The sequence below is a fragment of the Coregonus clupeaformis genome, chromosome 17 (genome assembly GCF_020615455.1).
Source record: "Coregonus clupeaformis isolate EN_2021a chromosome 17, ASM2061545v1, whole genome shotgun sequence".
Taxonomy (NCBI): domain Eukaryota; kingdom Metazoa; phylum Chordata; class Actinopteri; order Salmoniformes; family Salmonidae; genus Coregonus; species Coregonus clupeaformis.
Window position 1 is genome coordinate 55,020,379 of NC_059208.1, and position 23,151 is coordinate 55,043,529.

Consider the following 23,151-nt stretch of genomic DNA (forward strand, 5'->3'; position numbering starts at 1 on the left):
TTTTCTTCTGGTTCCTCACTTGGGCAAAGTGGTGGAACCACGGCCTGTGTTTACACACTGGACCCTGGATGGTGTAGACAGTGATTTGTTTTGGGAAAACATGCTGTTCCACAGTGAAATGGGTTGGTATGCTGATTCAGGTTGAGCACAGCAGCACACTGTGCCATGGAAAGTTAGATAGAATTACTGGGATTTAAACCAGCAGTCTTCAGAAAACCATTTCCTCACCAGCTATGACAGCATTCTCTGGTAGCACCACCCCAAAATATGATTCCTTTAAATGGTAGTGTGGTTCCTATACACCTATATTACAAACAGACAAGGATTACTTCACTGATCAGCCTGTGTCTCTGTATCACCTCACTGACCAGCCTGTGTCTCTGTATCACCACACTGACCAGTCTCTGTATCCTCCTAGATCACCACACTGATCAACCACAAAGACAAGCCGAAGAAGTCGGAGCGGACCCAGCAGGCCATCCAGAGAGTGGGCCAGGCCGTCAGCGTTGCTGTGGGACGCTTTGTTGCCGTAGGCGAGGCCATCGCCGTGGAGAACGAGGAGCTGAAGGAGGAGATGGGCATGGCTTGTTTCGAGGCCCGCAGAGCAGGTAATTAGGTCTGTGTCTGAAATGGCATCCTTTTCCCTATGTAGTAGTGATGTGGGAAAAGATCGATACAGTTACATATTGGGATATATCGTATCCTATCGTTTTGACAATAACTCAATATTATTTTTTGCGCTATTTGGGTGTACCTGCTCCAAAACGCAATAAAATCACTATCGAATCGCAATACATATAGAATCATGAGAATTGCAATACATATCGGATCGGCACCTAAGTATCATGATAATATCGTATTGTGAGGTCCCTGGCAATTCCCAGCCCTACCATCTAGTGCACTACTTTTGACCAAAGCCCCATACGAGCCCTGGTCAAAAGTAGTGCACTATATAGGGAATAGGATGCCATTTCGGATGCAGTCTAGAAGTCCAACTAACGGAGTGTTTTTGGGATTGTTTTCATCATAAATAAATGGTTTAAAATGTGTTTTCCTTCAAGACATCACTCTGCCTATCAAACACAACCGCACCGGAGGCATCCAGAAGTTGGAGGCTTTGTTGTTTTTGTTCGTTTTGAGTGAAGTTGAGTTGAAGTTTGTAAGACTTAAGGCTAAAGTGAAGTGAACAGAGTTACTTCTGCTCTTGCTTGAGGGGGGAAATGCAGAGACAGAGAAAATAACAGTGTGAGTCAGGTTTGGAGAGGTAGAGAGCTGTGTCATGGTTCTGATTTGAGGCTGAAGTGTTTGTGTACCAGGCAGTGCTGCAGGCATAATGAAGGCTTTCTGAGGTTTGTCTTCTGGACAGAGTTCACTCGTCTGCAGTATCGACTCTTGCTCAGAGGGAGAGAGAGAGAGTCTCTAGCCTCAGCTGTCGGCGGTTGCATCCTTTGCTTACAAATAATTGAGGCAAAAAGAGAGAGTAAATGGAGAGGGAGATGTGACCGCTGTTTCCCACTTGTGCCCCCCCTCTTTCAACACTCTTCGCGGGAGGAGGATATCTACACCGCGGCTATCACCACCCTTTCAACTGAACAGTGTAATATATTTTTGAGCCGGCTTTGCAACTCTTATCAAGCGAAAAATAGCAAGATGAATACGGGGACAAAGCCTAAAGCCTGAAGCCCAATTGCAGTCTTATCCTGTTGATAAGTCCAAAACAAAATCTCACAGGATAAGAATTAAGAATTTAGACCCCCAACACAGTGGATAATAGGTTTATGTTTGGGAGAACCGGCATGTGTAACAGTGTCTTTTAATCCCCCAGTGTGCTGATTTGAAAAGGGCTGAACCCATACAAAAGAGAGCTAGTGGGAATCGTCAGCCAGAGTGGCCCACTGTGGCCAATTTATTCCTTCTACTCCTATCTGCCATCTTACCTTCTATACTCTATTGAGATAATATTTGACGTTCACCATTAAAAAGAGAGAATGTGAACTTTTCCCTCTGTCATTTTGGGACGGAATGAAGTTGTCTTCTCTGTGATAGAAGGAAAGGTTTAAATCTGCAGGAAAGGATTGATGGCCTCTTAACGTGTAGCCAGACGGAGGGAGAGACTAAGCAGGACTCCTCCAACGCAGGAAGGGAGACAGGCAGGCAGGAAGGGAGACGGGCAGGCAGGAAGGGAGACGGGCAGGCAGGAAGGTACACGGACAGGCAGGAAGGGGGACGGGCAGGCAGGAAGGGGGACGGGCAGGCAGGAAGGTAAATGGACAGGCAGGAAGGGAGACGGGCAGGCAGGAAGGGAGACGGGCAGGCAGGAAGGGAGACGGGCAGGCAGGAAGGGTGACGGGCAGGCAGGAAGGGGGACGGGCAGGCAGGAAGGGAGACGGGCAGGCAGGAAGGGGGACGGGCAGGCAGGAAGGGAGACGGGCAGGCAGGACGGAGGACGGGCAGGCAGGAAGGGATTCGGGCTGGCAGGAAGGAAGACGGGGGGGCAGTGATGGAGGCAGCAGGCAGGGAGGGAGGCAGGCAGCATAATCAAATAAATAAAAAAGGTGATTACATTACTTTAATTTGGTGATTTCCATCATGGGGCGACATCGTAGATAGGGGGCACTGAGGCAGAGTTGTTGGTTTCAGTCTGTTCTGTTGGACCAGTCCAAACAAATGAATGTCTCTAACTGAGGTTTTAGGAGGCAAATACTATATTAAGAGTTTTGGATAGTGAGTGTTTAAAAGGCACCTAGGTCCTGTATCTCACCAACCGTCTGTCAGTGCAACCTGCAGGCTGTAGACTACATAGCATCACAATCACCCTGTTATAAGACTATATTTATGGTAAGGACTTGTTAAAGGACTCCACAGATGTTAATCAAGTCAAGTGTTCAATTCCCATTGAAAGAGAGCTTAGCGATAAAGAGACGTGCTCAATAAATTGCTGTTCTCTCTGCACAACTCAAACCCATGTTTCACAAGAAGAACAAGGTCAGGATAGAACAAATGGGGGAACAAACACACCGTGACGAGTCTGGCCTAGAACAAGAATACGAATGAGCAACACTGTTACAACACTGTTGTGAAGCAAAATAGGGGAACCCTTATGTGATGGAGGGGGAATCTGGCATAGCATCATCATGCTCCGTGCTTATTCCGGAGCCTATTCTGGGGTTCAGCAGCATTCTTTGTGAGCCAGGCTGAATGTTTTAGCTGGTTTGTGGCATTCTGGCATCCGGATGCAATCAGTGCATCATTGCACTTTCTTTTGGAATGCAAGCCAACCCAAATAAGGAGGCAAACCATGTATCCAACGTAAGACAAGTCTCTCTCTCTCTTCGCCCTCCTCCCTCTCTCTCTCTCTCTCTCTCTCTCCGCCCTCCTCCCTCTCTCTCTCTCTCTCTCTCTCTCTCTCTCTCTCTCTCTCTCTCTCTCTGTACTGCCTGAGACTGTTGTGGTTAAGGTTCTTCAGTATTTGTGTGTTCATTTTCCTTTATTTGCCGTCCTTTTCCCTCGTCCACCCAGGGTTGTTTTGGAATTTCGTGAACGAACTATGACCCTCCAGTGTACCAGCCGCTCAGTTTGAAATGGCCTGGTCATGCCTCTCAGAGGGCCTGCCAATTGGGCCCTGGCATTGGCTGGCATCACATTGCTGCAGTGCCACCGGGCTGAATATAATCCTCCTGTGCTAGCCTGCCTGTTAAGGATGAGATGTTCCTACTGGGGTTTATGGTGCTGCTGTTGACTGACAGGAGAGGGGGCACCAACCATGGGAGGGAACCTAAGGGGCTTTAGCTAGCTAAACATCTCAAACAAAGTGAAGCTGAATTCTAGATGTCACATTTTGAACACATTTTTGGATAATGGGGTTTGCATGAAAGGATTGTTTGAAAGACACTTACCACTGTGAAGCAGTATGACCAAGTATTAGAAAATGGAGATACAGTGAAAATTGATATGGTACCTCTGAAAATGTTGTATGGCATTTGTATGTTGAATGATATAGAAAAATCTGTATAGATTTGATCATCCTCCTCTTCCTCCTCCTCCTCATCACCATGATCATCCTCATCACCATCATCCTCCTCCTCATCACCATGATCATCCTCATCATCCTCTTCCTCATCCTCCTCATCACCATGATCATCCTCATCACCATCATTCTCCACCTCCTTTTGTCCTTTTTGTCCTAGGGGATGCCATAGCCAAGCTGACAGATGTTGGGACGCCGGTGGCCCCCCCTGTGGACGGACGCAACACAGTGTTCAGTGACCGGACAGGCATGGTGAAGGCCGCCCGCATGCTCCTCTCCTCCGTCACCAAAGTCCTGGTCCTCGCAGACCGCATCGTCATCAAACAGATCATCACCTCACGCAACAAAGTAGGTATCGATTCCTACCACACAGTGGGATACACACACATCATAGACACAATATACATTTAGATATAGGGCCATAGATGCACACTGACACAATGTAGATCTAGGGCCATACAGTGAGGGGAACAAAGTATTTGATCCCCTGGTGATTTTGTACGTTTGCCCACTGACAAAGAAATTATCAGTCTATAATTTTAATGGTAGGTTTATTTATAACATTTGAACAGTGAGAGACAGAATAACAACAAAAAAATCCAGAAAAACGCATGTCAAAAATGTTATAAATTGATTTGCATTTTAATGAGGGAAGTAAGTATTTGACCCCCTCTCAATCAGAAAGATTTCTGGCTCCCAGGTGTCTTTTATACAGGTAACAAGCTGAGATTAGGAGCACACTCTTAAAGGGAGTGCTCCTAATCTCAGCTTGTTACCTGTATAAAAGACACCTGTCCACAGAAGCAATCAATCAATCAGATTCCAAACTCTCCACCATGGCCAAGACCAAAGAGCTCTCCAAGGATGTTAGGGACAAGATTGTAGACCTACACAAGGCTGGAATGGGCTACAAGACCATCGCCAAGCAGCTTGGTGAGAAGGTGACAACAGTTGGTGCGATTATTCGCAAATGGAAGAAACACAAAAGAACTCAATCTCCCTCGGCCTGGGGCTCCATGCAAGATCTCACCTCGTGGAGTTGCAATGATCATGAGAACAGTGAGGAATCAGCCCAGAACTACACGGGAGGATCTTGTCAATGATCTTAAGGCAGCTGGGACCATAGTCACCAAGAAAACAATTGGTAACACACTACGCCGTGAAGGACTGAAATCCTGCAGCGCCCGCAAGGTCCCCCTGCTCAAGAAAGCACATATACAGGCCCGTCTGAAGTTTGCCAATGAACATCTGAATGATTCATAGGAGAACTGGGTGAAAGTATTGTGGTCAGATGAGACCAAAATCGAGCTCTTTGGCATCAACTCAACTCGCTGTGTTTGGAGGAGGAGGAATGCTGCCTATGACCCCAAGAACACCATCCCCACCGTCAAACATGGAGGTGGAAACATTATGCTTTGGGGGTGTTTTTCTGATAAGGGGACAGGACAACTTCACCGCATCAAAGGGACGATGGACGGGGCCATGTACCGTCAAATCTTGGGTGAGAACCTCCTTCCCTCAGCCAAGGCATTGAAAATGGGTCGTGGATGGGTATTCCAGCATGACAATGACCCAAAACACACGGCTAAGGCAACAAAGGAGTGGCTCAAGAAGAAGCACATTAAGGTCCTGGAGTGGCCTAGCCAGTCTCCAGACCTTAATCCCATAGAAAATATGTGGAGGGAGCTGAAGGTTCGAGTTGCCAAACGTCAGCCTCGAAACCTTAATGACTTGGAGAAGATCTGCAAAGAGGAGTAGGACAAAATCCCTCCTGAGATATGTGCAAACCTGGTGGCCAACTACAAGAAACGTCTGACCTCTGTGATTGCCAACATGGGTTTTAACACCAAGTACTAAGTCATGTTTTGCAGAGGGATCAAATACTTATTTCCCTCATTAAAATGCAAATGAATTTATAAAATTTTTGACATGTGTTTTTCTGGATTGTTTTGTTGTTATTCTGTCTCTCACTGTTCAAATAAACGTACCATTAAAATTATAGACTGATCATATCTTTGTCAGTGGGCAAACGTACAAAATCAGCAGGGGATCAAATACTTTTTTCCCTCACTGTAGATGCATACAGACACAATGTAGATATAGGGCCATAGATGCACACTGACACAGATACACAGAACAAAGTACAATGGGGGAAAAAAGTATTTAGTCAGCCACCAATTGTGCAAGTTCTCCCACTTAAAAAGATGAGAGAGGCCTGTAATTTTCATCATAGGTACACGTCAACTATGACAGACAAAATGAGAAAAAGAAATCCAGAAAATCACATTGTAGGATTTTTAATGAATTTATTTGCAAATTATGGTGGAAAATAAGTATTTGGTCAATAACAAAAGTTTCTCAATACTTTGTTATATACCCTTTGTTGGCAATGACACAGGTCAAACGTTTTCTGTAAGTCTTCACAAGGTTTTCACACACTGTTGCTGGTATTTTGGCCCATTCCTCCATGCAGATCTCATCTAGAGCAGTGATGTTTTGGGGCTGTCGCTGGGCAACACGGACTTTCAACTCCCCTCCAAAGATTTTCTATGGGGTTGAGATCTGGAGACTGGCTAGGCCACTCCAGGACCTTGAAATGCTTCTTACGAAGCCACTCCTTCGTTGCCCGGGCGGTGTGTTTGGGATCATTGTCATGCTGAAAGACCCAGCCACGTTTCATCTTCAATGCCCTTGCTGATGGGAGGTTTTCACTCAAAATCTCACGATACATGGCCCCATTCATTCTTTCCTTTACACGGATCAGTCGTCCTGGTCCCTTTGCAGAAAAACAGCCCCAAAGCATGATGTTTCCACCCCCATGCTTCACAGTAGGTATGGTGTTCTTTGGATGCAACTGAGCATTCTTTGTCCTTGAGTTGAGTTTTTACCAAAAAGTTCTATTTTGGTTTCATCTGACCATATGACATTCTCCCAATCCTCTTCTGGATCATCCAAATGCACTCTAGCAAACTTCAGACGGGCCTGGACATGTACTGGCTTAAGCAGGGGGACACGTCTGGCACTGCAGGATTTGAGTCCCTGGCGGCGTAGTGTGTTACTGATGGTAGGCTTTGTTACTTTGGTCCCAGCTCTCTGCAGGTTATTCACTAGGTCCTCCCGTGTGGTTCTGGGATTTTTGCTCACCGTTCTTGTGATCATTTTGACCCCACGGGGTGAGATCTTGCGTGGAGCCCCAGATCGAGGGAGATTATCAGTGGTCTTGTATGTCTTCCATTTCCTAATAATTGCTCCCACAGTTGATTTCTTCAAACCAAGCTGCTTACCTATTGCAGATTCAGTCTTCCCAGCCTGGTGCAGGTCTACAATTTTGTTTCTGGTGTCCTTTGACAGCTCTTTGGTCTTGGCCATAGTGGAGTTTGGAGTGTGACTGTTTGAGGTTGTGGACAGGTGTCTTTTATACTGATAACAAGTTCAAACAGGTGCCATTAATACAGGTAACGAGTGGAGGACAGAGGAGCCTCTTAAAGAAGAAGTTACAGGTCTGTGAGAGCCAGAAATCTTGCTTGTTTGTAGGTGACCAAATACTTATTTTCCACCATAATTTGCAAATAAATTCATTAAAAATCCTACAATGTGATTTTCTGGATTTTCTTTTCTCATTTTGTCTGTCATAGTTGATGTGTACCTATGATGAAAATTACAGGCCTCTCTCATCTTTTTAAGTGGGAGAACTTGCACAATTGGTGGCTGACTAAATACTTTTTTTCCCCACTGTAGGTACACACAGAGACACACACACTCACAAGCAGGTGCGCACAAACACACACACCAGTGGCAGTCTGTGCCGTTTAAGATGAGGCAGGACGATTCTTTTTTTTAATGAGCATGGCCTTATTTCTATTCCAGCATATTGGATGACTGTCATTCATATTCCATTCACCCAGCTCAATGTAACATCGATAGGTTTAGGCTGCATCTAGCTGATCTAGGGTGTAATCATTAGTCCAACAGTTGCAAACAAGTTTCTATTGGACAACTTCAGGTATGTTTATCCCTGTTTGTTTCCGTTTAAGTAATGTTTTTCAACAGAATCGGCGGAATGAATACACCCCTGATCACACCCAAACACAGTTCACTTTCATAGCAGCCAACATACAAACAGCATGATCCCTTTGATCGTTGGATAATTCCTTCTCTCATCTACGCGTTTTCTTCCTCTCACCTTTTCCATTCACTTGTGAACTTAAATGCACAACACATCAGCTGTATGTGACCAGGTGGGAAAAAAAACGTTACAAGCCAAACCTTCATATCATAACCGCTAACCGCTACACACAGCTTACATCATTGTCACCATATTAGCTAACGTCAAGTCAACATAGCTACTAGAACTAATACGTTGGTGAACCCGCTACAGTCATGCAGTACAGTGTACAGTTAGCAAGCAGTTTAGCAGTTACACGTTCGGGCCCCGGTGGCAATAAATTAATAAAATCAAAAGCTTACCTTGACTTGGAAGAGTTCCAGTGTTGGATAGCCAACAAGGTAACATAGCATCTGTCTCTGTTTGATCCGGGTGTTTGAGTAGGCTAAACTAGATAGCTGCATTTGCTAGCTAAGTTAGTGAAAGTGAAAAAAAACGAAATATATAGCTATCTCTCTCTCTCTCCTCCATTTTTGAAGAAATAATTTGTTCAAAACTGTTTCTTTCTCTCTCTTTGAGTCAACTACTCACCACATTTTATGCACTGCAGTGCTAGCTAGCTGTAGCTTATGCTTTGATTGGGTGGACAGCATGTCAGTTCATGCTACAAGAGCTCTGATAGGTTGTAGGAAGTTGTCATAATTACTGTGTAAGTCTATGGAAGGGGGTGAGAAACACGAGCCTCCTAGGTTTTGTATTGAACTCAATGTACCCAGAGGAGGACGGAAACTAGCTGTCCTCTGGCTACACCATGGTGCTACCCTACAGAGTGCTGTTGAGGCTAATGTAGACCTTCATTGCAAAACAGTGTGTTTTTAATCAATTATTTGTTGACGTGAATATATTTTGTATAGTGTTATCTAAAAATGATGACTTATTTTTTTGTTTCACTATTTTTATTTTTATGAAATTCACTGAGGAGGATGGTCCTCCCCTTTCCTCCTCTGAGGAGCCTTCACTGACACAATACACACACACACACACACACACACACAAAGACACAAACGCCCAGCACTGGCGACTCCATCCAGTCTTTCAGATCTTATCGGAGCTCCATGATACAGTACAGGAGAACTCCGTCCTCTGCTGCTCTGGAGATAACAGAAGAAGCACATTTACCATTTCTCTACCTGGTGGTTTCAGGAAGGGGATGTGCTCACACACGGGGTCCTGGGGGGTAAGGGCCTGTTTGGTCTAGTCTAGTAAGGCCTGTTTGGACAGACTGGGGACGGGGCTGCTCCCATTACTGGCAAACACAATTTAATTTTGAACCCTGTCTCTGTCTGATAACAGCCTAGCTCTTCTGCCTGGCCTGCAGGATGTCACTACTGTTTACCCTTCGAGAGCCAGGCCAAGCCTCTGATGCACACATGCACACACACACACACACACACCATCACACTCACAATCTCTCTCACACACACACACACACCATCACACTCACCATCTCTCTCTCACACACACACATACACACACACACTGCTCCAGATGGATGGATCACAGCGTTATATAATTGATGTTTTTGGGGGGTCTGAGGTGTGAAAGGTTTGATGCATTATGCATCAGCTGACTTTGTTTGGTGATGCATATGTCAGGTCAAACCATGTATCTTTGTTGGGTGATGCATGTGTCAGGTCAGACCAAGTTGTGTCTAAATGCAATACAGATAATATGCTACCAGGAATCTATCTAGGTATGTATTAGCCTTAAGCGGTATACCGGGGTAAAAATAGCCACTGGATTGTTATTCAATGCCATCAATACCGTTAACTATTTCAAGTTTTTCAATAAATTGTAATATTTGTAGCTATCTGCAGTCAACTTGTGCAATGCGTTAGGAGATAAAGCATGTTCTTCATTTTACCCTTCACATTATTTTACATTATGAAGATTTATATACTGAACAAAAATATAAACGCAACATGTAAAGTGTTGGTCCCATGTTTCATGAGCTGAAATAAAAGATCCCAGAAATGTTCCATACGCAGAAGAAGCTTGTTTCTCTCAAATTTTGGGCACAAATTTGTTTCCATCCCTGTTAGTGAGCATTTCTCCTTTGCCAAGATGATCCATCCACCTGACAGGTGTGGCATATCAAGATGCTGATTAAACACCATGATCATTACACAGGTGCACCTTGTGCTGGGAACAATAAAAGGCCACTCTAAAATGTGCAGTTTTATCACACAACACAATGCCACAGATGTCTCAAGTTTTGAGGAAGCGTGGAATTGGCATGCAGACTGCAGAAATGTCCACCAGAGCTGTTGCCAGATAATGTAATGTTAATTTCTCTACCATAAGCCGCCAACATTGTTTTAGAGAATTTGGCAGTACGGCCAACAGGTTTCATAACCACAGACCACGTGTAACCACGCCAGCCCAGGACCTCCACATCCGGCTTCTTCACCTGCGGGATCGTCGGAGACCAGCCACCAGGACAGCTGATGAAACTGAGGAGTATTTCTGTCTGTAACAAAGCCCTTCTGTGGGGAAAAACTGTGCCCCTGCCCAGTTGTGAAATCCATAGATTAGGGCCTAATGAATTTATTTCAATTGACTGATTTCCTTATATGAACTGTAACTCAGTAAAATCGTTGAAATTGTTGCGTTTATATTTTTGTTCAGTACAGTTCCCAGAACAGTTGATCTACATTTACATTTACGTCATTTAGCAGACGCTCTTATCCAGAGCGACTTACAAATTGGTGCATTCACCCTATAGCCAGTGGGATAACCACTTTACAATATATATATATATATATATATATATTTTTTTAGGGGGGGGGGGGTGGGTAGAATGATTACTTTATCCTATCCCAGGTATTCCTTAAAGAGGTGGGGTTTCAAATGTCTCCGGAAGGTGGTGAGTGACTCCGCTGTCCTGGCGTCGTGAGGGAGCTTGTTCCACCATTGGGGTGCCAGAGCAGCGAACAGTTTGGACTGGGCTGAGCGGGAACTATGCTTCCGCAGAGGAAGGGAGCCAGCAGGCCAGAGGTGGATGAACGCAATGCCCTCGTTTGGGTGTAGGGACTGATCAGAGCCTGAAGGTACGGAGGTGCCGTTCCCCTCACAGCTCCATAGGCAAGCACCATGGTCTTGTAACAGATGCGAGCTTCAACTGGAAGCCAGTGGAGTGTGCGGAGGAGCGGGGGTGACGTGAGAGAATTTGGGAAGGTTGAACACCAGACGGGCTGCGGCATTCTGGATGAGTTGTAGGGGTTTAATGGCACAGGCAGGGAGCCCAGCCAACAGCGAGTTGCAGTAATCCAGACGGGGAGATGACAAGTGCCTGGATTAGGACCTGTGCCGCTTCCTGTGTAAGGCAGGGTCGTACTCTCGAATGTTGTAGAGCATGAACCTGCAGGATCGGGTCACCGCCTTGATGTTAGCGGAGAACGACAGGGTGTTGTCCAGGGTCACGCCAAGGCTCTTCGCACTCTGGGAGGAGGACACAACGGAGTTGTCAACCGTGATGGCGAGATCATGGAACGGGCAGTCCTTCCCCGGGAGGAAGAGCAGCTCCGTCTTGCCAAGGTTCAGCTTGAGGTGGTGATCCGTCATCCATACTGATATGTCTGCCAGACATGCAGAGATGCGATTCGCCACCTGGTTATCAGAAGGGGGAAAGGAGAAGATTAGTTGTGTATCGTCAGCGTAGCAATGATAGGAGAGGCCATGTGAGGATATGACAGAGCCAAGTGACTTGGTGTATAGCGAGAATAGGAGAGGGCCTAGAACTGAGCCCTGGGGGACACCAGTGGTGAGAGCACGTGGTGCGGAGACAGCTTCTCGCCACGCCACTTGGTAGGAGCGACCGGTCAGGTAGGACGCAATCCAAGAGTGAGCCGCGCCGGAGATGCCCAGCTCGGAGAGGGTGGAGAGGAGGATCTGATGGTTCACAGTATCAAAGGCAGCAGACAGGTCTAGAAGGACAAGCACGTGTTTGTTTGTAAATAGCACTACTGGTGAAAGCTAGTCCAGCTGTGTATTGACAAGGGTCAAGTGTTTTTTTTTTTTCTTCAATAGAGGGATGAGGGACGTGCAACTATAGTTTTCCTTCACAGAAAATACATTAGTGCAACACATTAGGCAGAAAATAGCTTCATTTTTATGAACAGAAGTGGAACACTATTTGTCTGGCAGCCACACAAGTAAATTTGTTTTTTGCTAAAACAATGCATGACCATCATATTGCTATTGTTTATCATAGAAAGAATGTAGCCAGCTACATTTCCTAATGTTTTGCTTAGAGTTCATCTTGCATTTTACCTGAGGAAAGTAGGCTGCCTAGTGGCTACACGGAGAAGAAACTTACACAGTCAGAGTGCTGTCTGCAGATAGAATGCCCGTTCGTGAATTCTCATCTGAGTTCAGAAGTGCAACTTCAGCACAAAATTAGTATGATGCCAAGCAGAAATTACAGTAAGATGCATTTTAGATCTGCATTTACAAAACGCAGCATGAGATTTCTTACGCGTGTTATTTTTGTTCCTGTGTGAAAAATTTAAGAATTCTGCGTTAACGTGACCCCTAAGTAAGTTACTGAATTAATAAGGTGACGGGGCATCATATGATGTAATCTTTGTGCCGTGTTTGAGAACTCAACACCCTTTGGATGAGTTATCTGTACAGCTGCCACTGCTATCTTTTGATTTCCTTGCATTTCTCTCCTCTCTGTTCTTCGCCTGTCTGCTCCTCCCCCATCTTCTCAGAGCAGAGCAGGCAGGCCCGTTGCCCTAGCGACTCCAGACAGCGTGTACACATGCGGCTTCAGAGCAGACAAGGATGCGTCAAAACGTTGTTCATTTGCACAATGTATCTTGTTCACGTTCGATTGTAAATGTCCAGACTCACCAAAAATGACATTCGGTAGCTTCTACCTATATGTGTTGTGATGTTTAAAAAACACACGTGTTCTCAGTTGAACCTGATGTTTATCTCATCGAGTAGCGTCTCAAAAATACAACGGAAATAGAACCACCAAATCACCTAGTCTTTTCGGATAAAAAACATATAAACAAAATAGACTGTCCAGTCGATGATACGAATCTAGACAATCAGTGATCAACATATGTATAACTTTATGAGCTGGTTTGCCTGTCTTTGCAATTTGTTTATTTTCGTTTACTCTCGTTAGCATATTTAGCTAGCCGCCTCCATGGAAATTCGCTATTACTTGTGCTAATTTTGTAATTCTGGTAACAGATGCACAATGTTTTTTGCGTCTCGTGTACTAAACTGGTAATACCGTAAATCCCGGAATGAGAGAAGGACGGTATGACGATATGAAAATCATATGTCATAAAGTAACACGCATATAACATATACTCTGTTCCGTTCCTTTTGCAGAGAAATCACAGGTCACCCCTTACCCCACCCTGCGTGTTCCAGTGTGTACAGTAGAGGTGATTGGGGTAAATCACTGTGATTTGATTGGTTTCTCAAGTGCCACCCAGCCTCAGGGCCAGAGTGATCTGCTGTGACATGGAGACATGACCATCAATCCTCCTTCCTCTCCCTCGCTCCCTCTCTCTCCCCGTTCACCAGATGATTGGGACACGATTCCACTTCCTGTCACGATTACCTTTTCCTGTTTCTACAGACAGGTCCTCGACGTCGTTGCAGTCAGTCAGTCATGACAAGCTGGTCTACTGAACACTTTGGCTTGAACACTGGCTATAGGGTGAATGCACCAATTTGTAGTCGCTCTGGATAAGAGCGTCTGCTAAATGACGTAAATGTGCCCTTGAGCAAGGCACTTAACCCTAATTGCTCCTGTAAGTCGCTCTGGATAAGAGCGTCTGCTAAATGACTAAAATGTAATGTAAATGAAAGCGTGGAAAGTGAACGTGATGGCCATCACTTGTATGACGAGGCCCACATTGAGTCTGCGTAACAATTTGCTTTGCTGCCTCGTTCTGTATCTATAACCCCATTCACACACACATCTTAACGGTGTCACAGCAACTTTACTCCATCTCTCAAGACCTGGTTCGGGTAGAAAGCTGGAGCCATCTTTGAGTTCTGTGTATAATATTTGATGTTTAAGTCGAGTTGTTATGTGTAATGTGTGGGAGTCAGCGATAGTTACTGTAGTAGTGTTCCTGATTTACCCAGGTGCTAGTAACCTTGGAGCAGCTGGAGAGAGTGAGCACCTTCCAGGAGTTTGTCCAGATCTTCAGCCAGTTTGGGAACCAAATGGTGGAATTCGCCCACCTGACCGGGGACAGACAGAATGTAAGTACCGTCCCACTCGAAAAGAGTATTGGTCAAGACACTCTTCTTTCCCCTCCAGCTCTCTCTCTCTCTCGCTATCGCTAATGCTATTTGGCCCTAAACAGATCTCTCTCTCTCTCTAATGCTATTTGGCCCTAAACAGAGAGTACACAGTGGCAGAATACCTGACCACTGTGACTGACACAAAATTAAGGAAAGCTTTGACTATGTACAGACACAGTGAGCATAGTCTTGCTATTGAGAAAGGTCGCCATAGGCAGACCTGGCTCTCAAGAGAAGACAGGCTATGTGCACACTGTCCACAAAATGAGGTGGAATCTGAGCTGCACTTCCTTACCTCTTGCCAAATGTATGACCATATTAGAGACACTTATTTCCCTCAGATTACACAGACCCACAAAGAATTCCAAAACAAATCCAATTTTGATAAACTCCCATATCCATATCTATACCACAGTGTGCAATCACAGCAGCAAGATTTGTGACCTGTTGCCACAAGAAAAGGGCAACCAGTGAAGAACAAACACCATTGTAAATACAACCCATATTTATTTATTTTCCCTTTTGTACTTTAACTATTTGCACATCGTTACAACACTCTATATAGACATAATATGACATTTGAAATGTCTTTATTCCTTTGGAACTTGTGTGAGTAATATTTACTGTTCACTTTTTATTGTTTATTTCACTTTTGTTTATCCATTTCACTTGCTTTGGCAACGTAAACATGTTTCCCATGACAATACAGCCCATTAAATTGAATTGAGAGAGAGATAAACTATAAAGGTCTAAATGCCATGGGCTTTCCAGCTTGTAAAAAGAGGCTCCTGTCTTAATGAATCAAGTGAGTGTCTGTGTGTGTGCGCCTGTGTGTGTGGGAGAGAGAACCGTACGGTGCCGTGAGCCATGTTGACTCCACATCCAGTCAGACAACGAGATGACACAGATAGCAGGGTATGTATGACGAGCCCCTGCTGCCCTGACACACGTGCATATACACACACTACAGGGCCTCTGCACAACCAGGGATAGTGTAGGTGTGTTTAGACAGACGGCAGAACAAATGCGTGGGTCAGATCTGACTCACATCTCAAAGGAGTGATTACATCATCAAAGCAAAATGTGCCTTGATAAGTTTTGACATTCAAATCAAACAAACTCTCTAGCGACCCTAATGACGTTGTAAAAACATCATACTGTACATACATCTTTGCACGTTTTCAAGAAATAATGATGGCAGAAAGTTATAACTCTGGTGTTCCCTGTAGTGCCAGCGTCTGCTAATCCTGCTTTGATTCATACAGTCTCCATGTATGCGTCCAAGTAGGCACCCTATTCCCTATGTAGTGCACTACTTTTGACCAGGGCCCACGTGTTCAAAAGGTGTGCACTACACAGGGAATAGGTTGCCATTCTGTATACAGCCTATGGTTTAACAGACTGCGCTAGCTAGATAATCAAAAGTGAATAGCTGCGATAGAGAGAGAGAGAGGAAAATATTCAGCTTTCCTTCCCCTCTTTTTGTTTAACATCATCTCTCTGTCTGGAAATCTACTGAGACTGACCAAGTGAAGAGCAGGGGATTTTTTTAATAATTTTTTTATTTCACCTTTATTTAACCAGGTAAGCCAGTTGAGAACAAGTTCTCATTTACAACTGCGACCTGGCCAAGATAAAGCAAAGCAGTGCGATAAAAACAACAACAACACAGAGTTACATATGGGATAAACAAAACGTACAGTCAATAACACAATAGAACATCTATATACAGTGTGTGCAAATGTAGTAAGTTATGGAGGTAAGGCAATAAATAGGACAGTGCAAAATAATTACAATTTAGTATTAACACTGGAGTGATAGATGTGCAGAAGATGATGTGCAAATAGAGATACTGGGGTGCAAATGAGCAAAATAAATAACAATATGGGGATGAGGTAGTTGGGTGGGCTAATTACAGATGGGCTGGGTCCAGGTGCAGTGATCGGTAAGCTGCTCTGACAACTGATGCTTAAAGTTAGTGAGGGAGATAGGAGTCTCCAGCTTCAGAGAGTTTTGCAGTTCGTTCCAGTCATTGGCAGCAGAGAACTGGAAGGAGTGGCGGCCAAAGGAGGTGTTGGCTTTGGGGATGACCAGTGAGATATACCTGCTGGACCGCATACTACGGGTGTTTGTTGTTATGGTGACCAATGAGCTAAGATAAGGCGGGGATTTGCCTAGCAGTGATTTATAGATGACCTGGAGCCAGTGGGTTTGGCGACTAATATGTAGTGAGGGCCAGCCAACGAGAGCGTACAGGTCACAGTGGTGGGTAGTATATGGGGCTTTGCTGACAAAACGGATGGCACTGTTATAGACTACATCCAATTTGCTGAGTAGGGTGTTGGAGGCTATTTTGTAAATGACATCGCCAAAGTCAAGGATCGGTAGGATAGTCAGTTTTACGAGGGCATGTTTGGCAGCATGAGTGAAGGAGGCTTTGTTGCAAAATAGGAAGCTGATTCTAGATTTAACTTTGGATTGGAGATGCTTAATGTGAGTCTGTAAGGATAGTTTATGGCCTAACCAGACACCTAGGTATTTGTAGTTGTCCACATATTCTATGTCAGACCTGCCGAGAGTAGGGATTCTAGTCGGGCGGGCGGGTGCAAGACGCGTTCAATTGAAGAGCATGTATTTAGTTTTACTAGCGTTTAAGAGCAGTTGGAGGCCACGGAAGGAGTGTTGTATGGCATTGAAGCTCGTTTGGAGGTTTGTTAACACAGTGTCCAATGAAGGGCCAGATGTATACAAAATGGTGTCGTCTGCGTAGAGGTGGATCTGAGAGTCACCAGCAGCAAGAGCGACATCATTGATATACACAGAGAATAGAGTCGGCCTGATAATTGAACCCTGTGGCACCCCCATAGAGACTGCCAGAGGTCCAGACAACAGGCCCTCCGATTTGACACATTTAACTATATCTGAGAAGTAGTTGGTGAACCAGGCGAGGCAGTCATTTGAGAAACCAAGGCTATTTAGTCTGCCAATAAGAATGCGGTGATTGACAGAGTTGAAAGCATAGCGGAGAAGGTACGGTGGGATTCGAAATGGTCGGTGATCTGTTTGTTAACTTGGCTTTAAAATACTTTCGAAAGGCAGGGCAGGATGGATATAGGTCTGTAACAGTTTGAATCTAGAGTGTCACCCCCTTTGAAGAGGGGGATGACCGCGGCAGCTTTCCAATCTCTGGGGATCTCAGACGATACGAAAGAGAGATTGAACAGGCTAGTAATGGGGGTTGCGACAATTTCGGCGGCTAATTTTAGAAAGAAAGGGTCCAGATTGACTAGCCCGGGGGGGTGACAGTGTTTCCTAGCCTCAGTGCAGTGGGCAGCTGGGAGGAGGTGCTCTTATTCTCCATGGACTTTACAGTGTCCCAAAACCTTTTGGAGTTAGTGTTACAGGATGCACATTTCTGTTTGAAAATGCTAGCCTTTGCTTTCCTAAATGATTTTGTATATTGGTTCCTGACTTCCCTGAAAAGTTGCCTATCGCGGGGGCTGTTCGATGCTAATGCAGTATGCCACAGGATGTTTTTGTGCTGGTCAAGGGCAGTCAAGTCTGGGGTGAACCAGGGGCTATATCTGTTCTTATTTCTGAATTTTTTGAATGGGGCATGCTTATTTAAGATGGAGAGGAAAGCACTTTTAAAGGACAACAAGGCATCCTCTACTGACGGAATGAGGTCAATATCCATCCAGGATACCCGGGCCAGGTCAATTAGAAAGACCTGCTTGCTAAAGTGTTTTAGGGAGCGTTTGACAGTGATGAGGGGTGGTTGTTTGACCGCGGACCCATTACGGACGCAGGCAATGAGGCAGTGATCGCTGAGATCCTGGTTGAAGACAGCGGAGGTGTATTTAGAGGGTAAATTAGTCAGGATGATATCTATGAGGGTGCCCATTTTTACAGATTTAGGGTTGTACCTGGTAGGTTTCTTGATAATTTGTGTGAGATTGAGGGCATCTAGTTTAGATTGTAGGACAGCCGGGGTGTTAAGCATATCCCAGTTTAGGTCACCAAGCAGATTCTACTGAGTTACGGTCCATATAAGGAAATCAGTCAATTCAAGTAAATTCCTTACGCCCTAATCTACGGATTTCACGTGACTGGGAATACAGATATGCATCTGTTGGTCACAGATACATGTAAAAAAAGGTAGCGGCATGAATCAGAAAACCAGTCAGTGTCTTGTGTGACCACCATTTGCCTCATGCAGCGCGACACATCTCCTTCGCATCAACGATCCCCCTGAAACACACACTAAATCCTTACGTGAGGCTGCTTAGTCTTTGAAACACGGAGATAAGGAGATAGTCAGTGGATGTTACTGAGCTATCTACTTCACCAGGTTAATCTATGAGTAATTTATTTTTATTTTTATTTTACCTTTATTTAACTAGGCAAGTCAGTTAAGAACAAATTCTTATTTACAATGACGGCCTACACTGGCCAAACCCGGACGACGCTGGGCCAATTGTGCGCCTCCCTATGGGACTCCCAATCACGGCCGGTTGTGATACAGCCTGGAATGGAACCAGGGGGTCTGTAGTGACGCCTCAAGCACTGAGATGCAGTGCCTTAGACCATTGCGCCACTCGGGAGCCCTAATAACTCTGATGGCTGGAAAACTATGCCTTACCTAAACTTAGCTTGAGATCTCTGATGGTCGGTGAACTAAACCTTAACTAAACTTAGCTTGAGACGGTTCTTTCACATCGTACAGATATGCTCTGTGTGTGTTTAAAGTGTGGGGGTTGCTTTTTTGAACAACTTACCCCTTGAAGTAATTGGTCCACTGGTCCAGACCAGAGCCATGTATTTATTTTATTCTTAATACATGGCTCTGGTCCAGACCCCTGGTAGGTCAAGCCAGTTATTCTTGGCAAGACTGAGTTGTGGCTTGAAAAATGGTTCTCTCTATTTGGTGGCTCACAATATCATTCAAAAGGCTTTTAACTGGCCCACAATCACAAATCAGAGAAGTTTGGGAACCAGCTACTTCTCTAACTGTCCAGTGTTGGTCTCTGTCCATTAGGACCTGAAGGAGGAGACTACTTCTCTAACTGTCCAGTGTTGGTCTCTGTCCTTTAGGACCTGAAGGATGAGACTACTTCTCTAACTGTCCAGTGTTGGTCTCTGTCCATTAGGACCTGAAGGAGGAGACTACTTCTCTAACTGTCCAGTGTTGGTCTCTGTCCAGTAGGACCTGAAGGATGAGACTACTTCTCTAACTGTCCAGTGTTGGTATCTGTCCATTAGGACCTGAAGGAGGAGACTACTTCTCTAACTGTCCAGTGTTGGTCTCTGTCCTTTAGGACCTGAAGGAGGAGAATAAGAAGGCCAGGATGGCAGCAGCCAGAGCAGTGCTGGAGAAATGCACCATGATGCTGCTCACTGCATCCAAGGTAGGTGCATCCTACCACTACTGCTAATGTAGTAGGTTAAACCTGTGTACTGGAAACACTTGATACTGAATGGGTGAAATTAGGCCTTGTGATGCTCATGTGAATTTCCATAATTTTTTTCGGCTTCAATCCAGCCTAACTTCTCACTTAAAACATAGTGTTTGTGTTTAATGTATATGAGGTATAGAGACTGTATTACTACAGTTGATTCCAAACATGGACTGTTTCTTCTTCAATGCCACACAAGCAGACCAATTCTTAAAATGTTCCCAATGATTAGCAAAAGAGCTGATATGATTGGTCAAAAGACCAATTAGTGAAAAAAATATCTGAATTGGGCTGCCTGTGTAAATGCAGCCTCAGTTGTAAAACCATGTGTGTCTCTCACTGTAGACGTGTCTCAGACACCCGGACTGCGAGTCGGCGCGTATCAACAAAGACGCCGTGTTTCACCGCATGCGTTTCGCCCTGGAGCAGGTCATCGAGATCGTGACGGACGCCCAGCCCTGCGGGGAGACCAAGGTCCTACCCCTCAGCATTCACACCGGCATCAAGGACTTCAAGGTGGGACTACAGGGGAGGACTTCCTTATGGATTCCATATGTTGTTGTTTTTTCCTCCACTTTGCATTGTAATATAGTTATAAGTACAATACAACAATGTGTTATTACACTGTGCTCAACTATGTAACTACATTGTGACGGTTTAGGCCTGGACTACCTTGCGTAATTTGGGTACCATTTATGTTTACGTAGTCTGTCCACAAGAGATTAGACCTGGACATACAAACATGAAGCACGCAAGGTGTTTAGAATAAGTAAACTATCCCTAGTCAACCTGAAATACCAGTAGCTTGTTTTTGAACTAGATAATAGACTGCAACAGAGGTCATAGAGCTTTCAAATGATATTCTCTCACTGCCTGTGTCAATTAAATGGAAATGCTTTATTGGCATGACAAAGAAGTGTTGTATTCATTATTGTGTCTCTGTCTGTGATCCCAGTCCAGTGTGGAAGGTCTGCGTGAGGGTCTGTACTCGCTGCCCCACCAGGCTCTGTCTGGCCAGCTGGAGGCAGTGGTGGAGAGGACGGAGGACTTCACTGACTCGGCCTACACCAGCCACGAGCACCGCAAAGGCATCCTGCAGCTCTGCCAGCTCGCCCGCCAGGACACTGACCAGCTCATCGCAGCCTGGATGGAGGCGGTATGTGGGCAGAAACTGGGCATACACACACATGTAAATATTTGTACATGCGTACACACACGCATAGACACACTCGCGTGTATACATACAGTGGTGTGAAAAAGTGTTTGCCCCCTTCCTGATTTCTTATTTGTTTGCATGTTTGTCACACTTAAATGTTTCAGATCATCAAACAAATTTAAATATTAGTCAAAGATAACACAAGTAAACACAAAATGCAGTTTTGAAATGAAGGTTGTTATTATTAAGGGAAAACAAAATCCAAGCCCACATGGCCCTGTGTGAAAAAGTGATTGCCCCCTACAACCTAATAACTGGTTGGGCCACCCTTAGCAGCAACAACTGCAATCAAGCGTTTGCGATAACTTGCAATGAGTCTTTTACAGCGCTGTGGTGGAATTTTGGCCCACTCATCTTTGCAGAATTGTTGTAATTCAGCCACATTGGAGGGTTTTTGAGCATGAACTGCCTTTTTAAGGTCATGCCACAGCATCTCAATAGGATTCAGGTCAGGACTTTGACTAGGCCACTCCAAAGTCTTCATTTTGTTTTTCTTCAGCCATCCAGAGGTGGACTTGCTGGTGTGTTTTGGATCATTGTCCTGCTGCAGAACCCAAGTTCGCTTCAGCTTAAGGTCACGAACGGATGGCCGGGCATTCTCCTTCAGGATTTTTTGGTAGACAGCAGAATCACAGCAAGTCTTCCAGGTCCTGAAGCAGCAAAACAGGCCCAGACCATCACACTACTACCACCATATTTTACTGTTGGTATGATGTTCTTTTCTGAAATGCGGTGTTACTTTTACGCCAGATGTAATGGGACACACACCTTCCAAAAAGTTCAACATTTGTCTCGTCAGTCCACAGAGTATTATCCCAAAGGTCTTGGGGATCATCAAGATGTTGTCTGGCAAAAATGAGACGAGCCTTAATGTTCTTTTTGCTCAGCAGTGGTTTTCGTCTTGGAACTCTGCCATGCAGGCCATTTTTGCCCAGTCTCTTTCTTATGAACACTTATGAGTCATGAACACTGACCTTAACTGAGGCAAGTGAGGCCTGCAGCTCTTTGGATGTTGTTGTGGGGTCTTTTGTGACCTCTTGGATGAGTCGTCGCTGCGCTCTTGGGGTAATTTTGGTCGGCCGGCCACTCCTGGGAAGGTTCACCACTGTTCCATGTTTTCGCCATTTGTGGATAATGGCTTTCACTGTGGTTCGCTGGAGTCCCAAAGCTTTAGAAATGGCTTTATAACCTTTTCCAGACTGATGGATCTCAATTAGTTTCTTTCTCATTTGTTCCTGAATTTCTTTGGATCTCGGCATGATGTCTAGCTTTTTATGATCTTTTGGTCTACTTCACTTTGTCAGGCAGGTCCTATTTAAGTGATTCCTTGATTGAGAACAGGTGTGGCAGTAATCAGGCCTGGGTGTGGCTAGAGGAATTGAACTCAGGTGTGATAAACCACAGTTGAGTTGTGTTATAACAAGGGGGGGGCAAACACTTTTTCACACAGGGCCATGTAGGTTTGGATTTTGTTTTCCCTTAATAATAACAACCATTTCAAAACTGCATTTTGTGTTTACTTGTGTTATCTTTGACTAATATTTAAATTTGTTTGATGATCTGAAACATTTAAGTGTTACAAACATGCAAACAAATAACAAATCAGGAAGGGGGAAAACACTTTTTCACACCACTGTATGTCGAAATTTACTCATGTAGATATGTACTCATACGTCTACCTGATTAAGAGCACAGGTACAGTATGTAATGATTTAGCACGTATGAATATGTACATTGCACTCACACATGTAGATGCCCACAGATACACACACTCCTTCTCTTCCTTTCTGTTGCTAGCTACATTACCTTGTGTACTGTTGCTAGGTTTATAGATAATGTGAAGGTGAAGTATTGAATATCCAGCCTTTTCACACTACCCTCTCCCATACTGCTATACGGTGCTATTTCCCTTCATTCTTTATAGGTCTTAAACCAGTCCTGGGCCCGTCATAGCATCTCAGAGTAGGAGTGCTGATCTAGGATCGGTTTTGCCTTTTAAATCATA

The 23,151-nt window shown here is 44.8% G+C and overlaps 1 protein-coding gene across 2 annotated transcripts in view; it reads left to right on the forward strand.

The window, feature by feature from the left end:
* Positions 1 to 23,151, forward strand: part of LOC121586757 (alpha-catulin-like) — a 104,289-nt gene that overhangs the window by 43,816 nt on the left and 37,322 nt on the right. For both annotated transcript variants that reach the window (XM_041903717.1, XM_041903718.1), the window contains exons 2-7: positions 419 to 608; positions 4,188 to 4,375; positions 14,313 to 14,432; positions 19,793 to 19,882; positions 20,276 to 20,446; positions 20,886 to 21,086. In XM_041903717.1, coding sequence (XP_041759651.1) covers positions 419 to 608; positions 4,188 to 4,375; positions 14,313 to 14,432; positions 19,793 to 19,882; positions 20,276 to 20,446; positions 20,886 to 21,086 — 960 coding nt within the window. The remainder of the gene's footprint in view (positions 1 to 418; positions 609 to 4,187; positions 4,376 to 14,312; positions 14,433 to 19,792; positions 19,883 to 20,275; positions 20,447 to 20,885; positions 21,087 to 23,151) is intronic.